This window comes from Trichophyton verrucosum (assembly GCF_000151505.1).
Source record: "Trichophyton verrucosum HKI 0517 chromosome Unknown contig00100_1.f1.exp, whole genome shotgun sequence".
Taxonomy (NCBI): Eukaryota; Fungi; Ascomycota; class Eurotiomycetes; order Onygenales; family Arthrodermataceae; genus Trichophyton; species Trichophyton verrucosum.
Window position 1 is genome coordinate 46,610 of NW_003315573.1, and position 10,992 is coordinate 57,601.

At 47.9% G+C, this 10,992-nt stretch overlaps 3 protein-coding genes across 3 annotated transcripts; 1 reads left to right on the forward strand and 2 right to left on the reverse strand.

Annotated features, from left to right (window-relative positions):
- Nucleotides 1–91: 91 nt before the first annotated feature.
- Nucleotides 92–3,822, reverse strand: TRV_01179 (uncharacterized protein; the record flags this gene model as incomplete). The annotated part of the gene is made up of 6 exons (XM_003024616.1): nucleotides 92–1,215; nucleotides 1,281–2,262; nucleotides 2,324–2,996; nucleotides 3,060–3,387; nucleotides 3,423–3,736; nucleotides 3,782–3,822. The coding sequence occupies 6 exons, from the start codon at nucleotides 3,820–3,822 to the stop codon at nucleotides 92–94; spliced, it is 3,462 nt and encodes a 1,153-aa protein (XP_003024662.1).
- Nucleotides 3,823–5,056: 1,234 nt separating this feature from the next.
- TRV_01180 (uncharacterized protein) lies at nucleotides 5,057–6,397 on the reverse strand (the record flags this gene model as incomplete). Its single annotated transcript, XM_003024617.1, has 2 exons — nucleotides 5,057–5,929; nucleotides 6,077–6,397. 2 exons carry the CDS (start codon nucleotides 6,395–6,397, stop codon nucleotides 5,057–5,059), a joined length of 1,194 nt encoding a protein of 397 aa, XP_003024663.1.
- Nucleotides 6,398–7,002: 605 nt separating this feature from the next.
- TRV_01181 (C6 transcription factor, putative) lies at nucleotides 7,003–9,384 on the forward strand (the record flags this gene model as incomplete). Its single annotated transcript, XM_003024618.1, has 3 exons — nucleotides 7,003–7,040; nucleotides 7,239–7,629; nucleotides 7,687–9,384. 3 exons carry the CDS (start codon nucleotides 7,003–7,005, stop codon nucleotides 9,382–9,384), a joined length of 2,127 nt encoding a protein of 708 aa, XP_003024664.1.
- Nucleotides 9,385–10,992: the final 1,608 nt, after the last annotated feature.

The window sequence follows — 10,992 nt, forward strand, 5'->3', positions numbered from 1 at the left end:
GTACCATTATTCCGCGGATCTAGAGTGGCATTATGTTGGTGGGCAGTAACAGAAAAAGAGGTAAAAAAACAGGATATCAAGAGTTCGTCATTTACAAGGACAGTCCAACATCTCCACCAGCCTTAGCCAATGTCTCATAGACCCTAGGCGGGAGTTTGTATTTGATCATTCCAGAAAACACCATCAGATCCTTTGCCATGAGCACAAGCTCGTCAAGAAGGGTCTGCCGCATATCATTCTCGTAAACACCAGCGTACATCCTTTCTCGCTCGCGGCTGATACAGATTATACTCCATATCACTAGGTTGCCAGCATTGCGAGCAATGACGGGGGGTAGAGAGGAGAATGCCTGAACTGCGCTGCGGACGTAGGTGACTGAACCCTGGGCAGTGAGTGGTAGTATTTGTAGATTGTTGATATCCTGGAAATATATTAGTTCGGGAGCGATTGGAAGAGATATAGTGGTAAATAGCGAAAAACTTACATCCAAAGCAGGAGCCCACTGGCCTGCCTCCACTTTTGATTTGGCCTCCATCATGCGCAGGAGAAGACCACATGCCTCGCGATTGGTAGGGTGGATCTTCTGGTAGTAAAGGGCATTTGTGTTGTACAGGCTGATCATATTCTTAGCTAAGACAACGGGATCATCCACTGAGGTTAGGCTAAGGCTGCTTCCTGGTTCAAGGGACGCTGCCGTTGAGGTTTGGCCTCCTGTTCGTGGCTTAACGGGCTCAATCTTGATGGCTGTCTCACCAAGTGGGACAGAAACGGCATCAGAGAGGATCCGATTGAGAATCGAGACAACATTGTCATATTCCTCTGCGAGATGGTAAAGCAGAACGGCGTCTGCAGTAAGTCCCTTGTCATCGGCTACAGCGGCCGCCTGAACAGTGACAGCCTTGAGGAACTCTTCTTGGTCATCGAGGTTGATTAGTTTCAATCGCTGTTCGATCACACCCTTGATTCGAGTCCCATCGGACCTGATATCACCCAACAATTTGGCGAAGTCTCGTGTTTCAAGAATAAACTCGCGTAGAGCTTCGTGGCATACGGCAGCCTGAGATTTTCCCAGTTCTCCAGGAAGATCTGTGTTCAAGCAGATGAGGGTGAAATAGTCCACTGCGGCATCAACGTTCCCTAGTCGGAATTCCCCAGTGTATTGCATGACTAGGGCTGCGAAGTTAATCTGCGGAAGTTGGCGTGTGGTGAATGACACTGTTGAAATAAGTTAGTAAAAGGTATAAACCCAAGTATTTGTGGATAAAAGATGGAAAACTTACAAAGCTCATCCCCAGAGGTATAGAAGTCCGACACGCGTAGTAGACCATAATAGTCAAGAGCAATGGCAAAGTGGACTGCGTCTATGGGTGCATATGAACCAAGATATGCAACAGCCTGTTCAAACATCCCACCGAGAATCTGGAGCAAGAAGAAAATACCATAGGCACCAGGGGTTTCCTGGCCCTTGGGAAATACCCTCTGGCCGATTTCAGCAATGTCCTTCTTGATATCTTCTAAACCGAAAATATCACCAGCTACCTCCTCGGCCCGGGTGTCTTCCCGCGCCAGAGCGAACTGCAGCCACATCCAATCCTCTACTCCCTGACCCAAGCCCTCAAGCCGGCGTTGGTTTAGGTCGCATCTACCGATGATCTTGTAACAAGCCATCCGATACGGGTCAATGGTGTTCTCCGGCGCATTCCGTAGGCGTTGCTGGTACTCTGCGCCAATCTTCTGTTGTAGGTCACGGGGCAGTCGCCTGTGCTGAGCGTACGTGGTCATGTAGGTGACAAATTTATAGTCCATTGAGCGGAAACCCTGGTCGCGGCTTACATACTCAGCAGCCTCGTCAATGAACCCACATCGGAGGAGATAAAAGATGAGAATCCAGCAATAATCGTCATTCACCATCTGCAGCTCTGTTCCGTCAGGGGCAAGATCCTTCCGTGCTGCACGCAGTCGGATATAAGCTCGAATCTTATTAATAATGGTAGGGACACCACCCAGCTGGGCCTCCCGGGGGTTTTTAGCGATTGCTTCTTCAACTTCTCTGTAGAACGAACGTTCAAGATGTTTTCTTGACCCGCTAATGATTTGTTTTCTCATCTTTAGAGCCTCGATAGAATTGGGGCCATCTTCTCTGTAGTCCTTGGCGAATTGACGCGGCCGTAGAGCACCAGGCTCAAAATAGCCTACTGAGCTAGCAGGCTCATTGGTGATACTGATTAGGGCATGGTAGGCTTCAATGAGCTGTTTTGGGGTCTATAAATTTTAAGTCAGCTCACAGTACTGTTAGACAAATCCGCGTGGGTAAATTACTCACATCGCTATCTGCAACCTTTTGAGCTTCAGCAAACTCATGCAGGACCGGAAACGTCCTCTCCTGGAGTCTCATTTCGTTTAACTTTTGGACCTTCAAGCCAAAATGTCCTATCTTCTCCCGCATAGATCTAGAATCGCCACCTTGCTGTGGTGAGGCAATAGATCTCGTGGTAGAGTCGGCAAAGATCGATCCGGCGCCGCCCACGCTGGCAGAGCCTATGATTGACTTGGATAGACCGGATCGGCCAAAGACACTTCTGCGGCTGGTAGATTGGAAGCCTACCTGCTCATCTCTGTCTGCCTTTCCGACCTGGTCACGTCTGGAGAAACCGAAGCTGCCAGATCCAGTGTCGTCTTTTGATACTAGGCCAAAATGCTCATAGATCTTCTGGCGCTGTTCGTCCCAGTTGAGACTAACTTTGTCCTCGAGGAAAGCGTCAAAGTCCTTACGAGCTCTGGCCAGGCTCTCGGCAATCATAGCCTCTCTACCGCGCTGTTGCACCCGCCGCAAGAACTTTTGGTTATCGGGGTCAAAGGGTTCTTGTTCGAAAGATACCGACGGAGCTGGCACCGGTGCAGCTGGAACTGCCGGGATACCTGTCTGTGTATTGAAGGTGTGGAGGTCTTGCAGCACTTTTCCCGGCGAGATACCAGATGCGGTGAGAGATGAAAGCCTGTTAGATGCAAATTAGGAGGATATCATCAAGACGAACTGTGTAGTTATGGTCACCACTTACATTTTATGTTCAGTGATGGCAGGCATATGAGACGCTCTGCGAGGACTGGTCGATCCTAGACCGCGGGCAGATTTTCTAATGTCATCCAAACCAAGCTGGAGACTGGGCAACTCAACGGAGGAGACATTCTGGAAGCTCGAGAGGGGTCGCTTCTTGCCCTTTTCTAACAGGCTGCTGAAGTATGCGGGTTGAGTGGGTGGTTGCGCGGCGGTGGGAGGTTGTTGAGACGGGAGCTCAGTTGTTGCCGGGGTCTGACCAGCTTGGGCAGCGGTGGTAGATTGGCCGAAGATGCTCGAGCCAGAAGGAGGTTGTAGGCCGCTTGTGGTATCTATCATACTTGTCAGCAACAGCACACACACATACCACACCTGGGGAAGACTAGATATATTTTACTTGAGCTGGGCGCAAAGAGCGAAGGGCGCTGAGCTGGAGCTTGAGCTGTACCTTGGGCCGGCTGTTCAGCAGCCCCCTGGCCGAACAGCGAGCCTGTAGAGGCCGGCGACTGGCTAAGACCAAGCCCCTGGAACATAGCTGTAGGCTCTTTTGCTCGCTGGAGAGGGAGACAAGGTCCGCGTCGGTCAATTTCTCTGCTTGCTTGCTCGATGTTTTGCTTCCTCCTCCTCGTCGTTTTCTTGTTGATGTTTATTTTCCCTCTTCTCTTTGGAATTGCAAGATGACTAATCAGGTACGATCACGTGAATTTAAAGTTCATAATAACTGACTAAGCAAGAGCCAGTTTTGGCCATTCGTCGGGATTAGTCATCCGCTTGTTGCTAGAACTCGCAGACTTGGCTCATGTTTTTTTGTCCCATGGTCCTGTGGTCCATGTTCCAACAACCATTGGATTTGACAAAAACAGCCGTTGCAGGGTCATTGACTATTATTGCAGAGAGAGGCTCGGTAGAATCGTGGAATTGCATGGTCGGTTGATCACAATAACCGAGCAAGAACCGGCCACCATACCGTGAAGTATTATCGCTTCACTTTTGCACTCTTTGGCACGCTCAACATCTCCTCAGTGGTCCTCAGATGCATGTGGCTTTGATTATGCAGGTGCCAATGCCACTCTGTTAGTCAGCTCAAATGGCGGCCAACTTGCTGTACAACTGGCAAGACTGGCAGGTATAGATTGTTGTTTAGGAGGAGATGATGCAAATCTCAAGGGCTTCGGAGCAACTATGTACTTGACCCCATGGATCCTACGATACCATACTCAATGAGATCATACGAGTGGTGGGTGATGAGCTAGTCTACGCATTTGATGCGGTAAACCCTCCTGAAGGCCAGAGTCTACCTCTAAACGCTTTAGCAGGCTATAAAACGGGGACACTTGCTCGGCTTTTACCGGACAGCCCTGTCGACGAGACCAAGGTTATGAAGAAAGCAGCTGGGTTTATCGTATGAGACGTGTTTGGTGTTTGGCAAGCCAACCGAACTTTCGCCCAAGAATTCTGGGAGAGGCTTCCGACATACCTCGAGGCCGGCAAGATTAAACCCTTGAAATATACTGTCAGGCAAGGCCTTGATGCATATTATGCAAATGAAGTGTTAGACAGTTACCGCGACGGAAAGCCGGTAGTCAAGACACTCATCGCCTTGTGAAGGCCCGCAGACATAAAGATATAAAGATGATCATGGGGGGTTACAAGCTATCATGATGCAAGTTCATACATGATACAAGCATCTCCCTATGTACGCACGTATGGCTTTTCTCGACCATTACCTATTTTGGTGGGAACCCAGCGTCAACCCCGCTCTATTTCACCAAGATTACTGTGCATGATACATGATATTATCCTAGTATCATAGTGGAACTCTGCATCAATTTAATCAAGAACAATTTCTAATTTAATTAACCCCCTAACGAAAACACCATACAAATGGGCTATTCTGTTCGAGAGGGAATAATTCTCTTCGCGACCGATAGACTCATGTTAGGACATGGACTTAACCCGTATTGCAACTCTCCACGGAAGTAAGAGGAATGGTTTCCGCCCCTATACCATTCCAAGAAGGCCCTCGGTAGTGAAGTGTTTGCTTATAAGCGCGACCAAACCGCCAAACAAGCACATGAACCCACTGAACATTGATACTTCAAAGAAACTCCCATATCTATCAACGAAGGCTCCATTGACTGGTGGGCCGATTAAGCCACCGAGGGAGCTGATAGACATTCCCATCCCCATGTACGTTCCAATATCTCGAGGGTCTTTGGGGCATAGAGAAAACGCCGCAGAGGCCCCAGAGATGATTGTACCAGACACAAACCCAAAGACAACCGCATATACAATTAATGCAGCGTCGGTTGCGGCCGAGTTCATACAAAAAATCACAATACCTGTTATAACTCCTCCAAGGGAAAAAATATTCAAGCGTCCATACTTATCTGCTAGCACACCAGGAATAACACGGCCAAAAGTAGAGGATGCGTTAGTGATGGCAAGCAGATAACCAGCAAGCGTTGGATCCATGCCCCTCGACACTGCATACGTTGGAAGGAAGAAGAGAGGGGTGAACATGCCAACAAACATGAAAAATAGGGATACAATCAAGATGATAAATTTCACCTCTTTGTATGCCGCAGGTATCCAGAAAGCGGTCGATCGAGAAGGGAGCCGCGCCTTGACGGTAAGGCATGCAAAGAGCATGAATGGTAAAATGAGAAACCCTATAGTTCTTACTGACCATCCGAACCCCACGGTAGAGCTGTTCAGCATCTTTGACAAAGCAATAGGGATAACAATACCGCCGATCGAGGAGTCAGACACCACAATGCCCAGGGCAGCCGCGCGTTTCTTGTCAAAATACTGGGAGACAGCTGCAAAGGCCGGAAACTGCAGGAAGCCCATAATACTACCCATAAGAACGCCCTGCACAAGCATGATTTGCCAGTAACTGTTGCATAGGCTAAGTATCATTACTGCAAAGACATATACAACTGAGGCAGGTATTATAATCTATTATGAAGTCAGTCATGGTACAACTTGTTAAGACAATCCTTCAAATGGATGACATACCCAGGCGCCCAGGAGATCAAAGGACGGCCCGCCCATTATTCCCGTTGCGAACAAGAGAAAGGCTGATAGTGAACCAATCCATGCCACTTTATCAGGAGATTCTCCCCTGAGTTGATGGGAGAGATAGTATTCAGTAAATACACCGAAGGAGTTCGAGAAGCCCAGGCAACAGAAGAATATCGCAGAACCTCCAGCTGCAACGAGCCATGCTCTAACTCCACCGTCTGGCGCTTCCCCGAAACTTGGAGTTGTGGGAGACATCTCTTCCACTTTACCCTCATTCTGACGGGGTGTCCCTGGCGTGGTCACAGTATTCTTCATGATTGACAAGTATATGGATAGATGTATGTTAGCAATGCAAGCAAAATGGATATGCCGGTGTCCAAACTGTAGACACGCATATAAACGAACAGGAGGCCCTCCATAATGCTATACATGCTGTCTTTTATATCTGTCGTCCAGTTCAGCGCAGTGGCAGTGGCTCTTTTGTTCGGCTCCTTGTGATGCATTTGCTGTTGAGTCTTGACGTCCGGGTTGGCGGTCGGCAGCCAGACTCGGCCGGGGCTGAGGTCGGACTCGGGTTCGGAGCCGCCCGCCAACCTTAACTAACCGAGCGACGGGAAATGGGAGACGATACGGACCAAAAACAAAGTCACGTGATATTTAAAGTTCAACGTTTTAGGTAAGCGTACAGAATTTAAACTCCAGGATCTTACTACCAGCCGTTCTTTGACAACGACCACTAACCAACCTCTGGCTCTGGCTCGTGGTCAAACTGATAGCTGCATCATTTGCCGATACCAACAAAGCAGACGCCCGTTATGATGACTATTATTACTCTAAGCACTCCTGCTACTTTATATTTGGTATCATTAACCGCCAGCTATCCATCTTGTTGGCGCTAAAGACTTGGAAGTTGCATCGTGATGCTGGAGGCAGAGCGTCGGCAGCGAAGGCCTGCCGTGTAAGCTATCTCCACCACTTCCTCATTACCTCGCTATCGAGGCTGATGGTAAAGGTCGTATAGGGCCTGCTCCCTTTGCCGAAGAAGGAAGATTCGGTGCAACCGAGGGCAGCCTTGTAGCAACTGTGTACGGTCTCGGGCCAAGTCTTGTCTTTATGAGCATAAGTCGGTGCCTTTACCACCACAATTTGATACCAGTAATAAGCCGACAGCGCTTATCTCAGTTGAAGGGTCAAATCTAAAAGGCGCAGATTGTATATCCAGTGAAAGGCCTGCTTCTCAGAGCTATCCACCTTCGCTGACGGAAGGGTCTACAAATGGATCTGCCGCGGTAAGCCAGCAGTCCAATGACACAGTTTCTATGGATAGCACCAGGGCTAGCTCTCGAGTAAATCAACCACACAATCTCAACCTAAATAACTACAACACTTCGTCGCCTAGAATAAAAGAGACATCATCGCAGCTCGGCGGTACATTTCAGATCCACCGTAGGGCTGGTTTGCCGGGTGGACCTCTTGCTATATCCGGTACTACCACACACAAAGGGCGTTCGTTTGGTCAAAGTCATTGGGTGAATCTGATTTCTCTGGTAAGCCCTGTGCTACATGGAAAATTTTTCGAGCATCAGGTAATGACAGCTATTTAGTTTGATGACATTTGTGGGACAGTCGAGCGGCATTTACAACACAACCAACCTATTGCTCTTTCCAATGTTGAAAAGTGTAAGGCGTTGGCTAGAACTATCAAGTCGCGGCGAGTACCCTCGGGCCCTATCAATCTCACTCTGGATCTCCCTTCCAAAAAGGTGTCTGACGAGCTTGTGGACTGTTACCTCCAGACTATAGAGTCTGTGTATCGAATTCTGCACATCCCAACCTTTAGAAGGGTCTATGAGACACTGTTCCTGTCTGCAGTAGACCCTGCAGTCAACGACGCTTTCGTAGTTCAGGTTAAATTAGTACTCGCTATCGGTGCGGTCACCTACGACAAGGACTTCTCTTTACGAACTCTGGCAAATAAATGGATATATGAAGCCCAGGCCTGGCTTTTGGACCCTAAATTCAAATCAAGATTTAACATTCAATCATTACAGTCACATCTGTTACTTCTGTTTGCCCAAGAAATGGTAGGCATCGACGGAGATCCGATGTGGGTGTCAGTCGGTACCTTGTTAAGAAGAGCAATCTATATGGGGTTGCATAAAGACCCCGATGGAGTACCTGGAAATACCTTGTTTGTGATAGAAATGCGTCGCAGAGTCTGGAATACGATTCTTGAAGTTTGCCTTCAGCCGAGCTTAACTTCCGGGGGACCTCCATTATTCTCTATTGATGATTTTGACACAAAATCTCCGAGAAATTTCGATGATGAACAAATCGAGGATTCTACCGCTATACAAAAGAATGAATTTACCCAAACGTCGATCTCCATGGCTCTCCGTGACACTTTGCCCCAGCGCTTAGCGGTGATAACTTTTTTGAACAGTCACGGTTCTTTAGGCACCTACGAAACAACTCTTCAACTTGACAAGGAACTCAGATCTGCTTACAAGTCTTTATGCCACACTATACAAGGCTATGTTCGCAAATCTTGCCCCTCGCCTCTGTTTGAGTTTCGCGCAGTTGATTTAATTATGCAACAGTATCTTTCCTGCCTGCATATGCCTTTTTTCGGTATATCTTTGCAAGAATCAGCTTATACATTCACGAGAAAGGCCATTATTGAGGCCTCTTCTAAAATATGGCATAGCATCTATCAGACTTCCTCCTTTCCCCCTCGCCAGTCGAATGAATGCCCTGCTTCGTCGCCTCATGATAGGTTAACTCTCCTAGCCACCTGCGGCTCGGGATTTTATCGAACTGCTTTACTTCAGGCTACCCTGCTTATCGCAGCAGAGCTTAGAGCACAGATTCAAGACAGTGAAAGCCTAGGCCCAATACCCTTAAGTCAAGATCTGTTTACAGTGCTGAAAAACGCGAAGGCCTGGTCTATACAATGTATAGAAGCCGGCGAAACCAACATTAAGGGACACCTGCTCATATGCGTAATTGATGCACACATTCAAGCACTCCTGAAATATCCAGTGGAGGATTGCACTCCCGCATCTTTAATAGGCGCGCTTGACGATGCATCTGCAGCATCATTATCCATACTTAGCCGCGTGGCTACAATGGACAATGTTGAGAATTCTACTGGCGCGCTTCACGAAATGCCTCTTGATAATATGGGTGAAGGAGCAGAAGATTGGCGGTTCATGGTAGGTGGTGAACTTCCCAATGCATCTCCCATCTTTAGACCCCACCTCACTCATTCCATTAGATGGCCGATTCAATGTTCAACCTAGACGGTAGTTTTGGTATGTATTATTGATTCGCCGTTTAGTACCGCCCACGCAATACAGTAACTATTTCATATTTCGGTTTCTCCAGTTGGTGTACCCTAAGTTTCTGCCGCGACTTCAGCTGGAAGGAAATGATACCTAATTATGTGTGGCGTATGCAATCTTCGCTATATGAACGGTGTATTCCTCCCTTGACTTATCGCCATTCTACAAGCATTATGTCTCCCTCAATTGCTTGCACGTACCCTAAGCTGTCACGTTATAGCTGCGCCCTCATTACCAAATTTTCTGATTCAGCCTCAGCCTTCGCTCTCTTGGACCCATTCATATATATTCCATTTGGGTGGCCCAGTGTGTCTATTTCAAACCCAGCGTGCAATACATCACCAGCAGATTTCCACGTTGTTCTGAAGGGCCCATTAGGTTTAACGTTGTGATGACTGCAACGATTTTGAGGACGATTTGGGCCAAAAATATCCCCCAAGCCCAGTCATTTCGGCGGCTAATTTCAGTTGGCATAGCGGCGGAGTCAACAGCTAGAACAGATATTCCAGACGGTTTAGGGTCTTTTTCTAGGCGCCTAGATAACTCTCGACCATGATCCATTATCAGAACTTGCCCGTCGTGTGTTTGGTGCTATTTCAAACACTTACATCATAACACGGCAGAGTTTTGCAGCACCATGTCGTCTAATACCCGCTAGTTAGCCGATCGGCGGGGTGATCCCTTTGTGAACACCACCGTCCTTGGCAATGTCACTGGTATCTGCCGCCTCATTAAAGATTCGTTGGTACTTCCTCGATTGGTAGGCGTTGGCAATGTTGCCTAGTCTGTTGCTTGCATGTTGGGTGCTATTCATGGGTTCGTTACTAGTTGACTAGTTAACTGTTCAGTTGGTGGAGCTTTTATTACTCGTGAGTCCAGCTTCCTATTACGATAACCCGGCCACACCTTTTATCAAAACTCTGAAGTAAAAGGAGCGTTAGCAAAAAATGCGATAAATAATTCACTTGAAATGACATATCAAAGCCGTCTTCAGTCCAGGTCTGTGTCGCTTGTTCATGCCATCCAACATTCAATATTAATGCCCTGATTGGTGGAACAATGCCATTTGATACCTGCTATTGATACGCGCAGCGGCCTTGCGTACACTTGCAAGGCTGGATGGATCAATAGCTTCAATGTTGTAAGAATGGTATCGATTCTCGGCATCTTCAAGCACCGTATTGACATTCGTGGCTCGCTCCAGACTCATCACAGCGTATAAACATTTGTTCAGACTCGCTCCAACAGCCTTGACCCCGATGAATTATTTCGACCACGATCCTTGCCCTTCCCAGAGGCCGTTCCGCCGTACGCAGCTTCTCGCTTATTGGAATCCGATGATAGGAATTGAGTGAGCAAATACCCGTGAGCAGCATGAATTTCAACCCCTGCAAAGCCTGCCTCAGCGGCTAAAGAAGTGGCATCTGCGAACTTTCGTACTACATCCTGGATATCTGTTGTTGTTATAGTCTTGGGTGTACGGAAGAAAATATGTTGACCGCACGAGCTGCGAGTCCATCCCCCAATTTAAGTGGTATCGCACTGGGGGCTACTACCTTTCGTGAA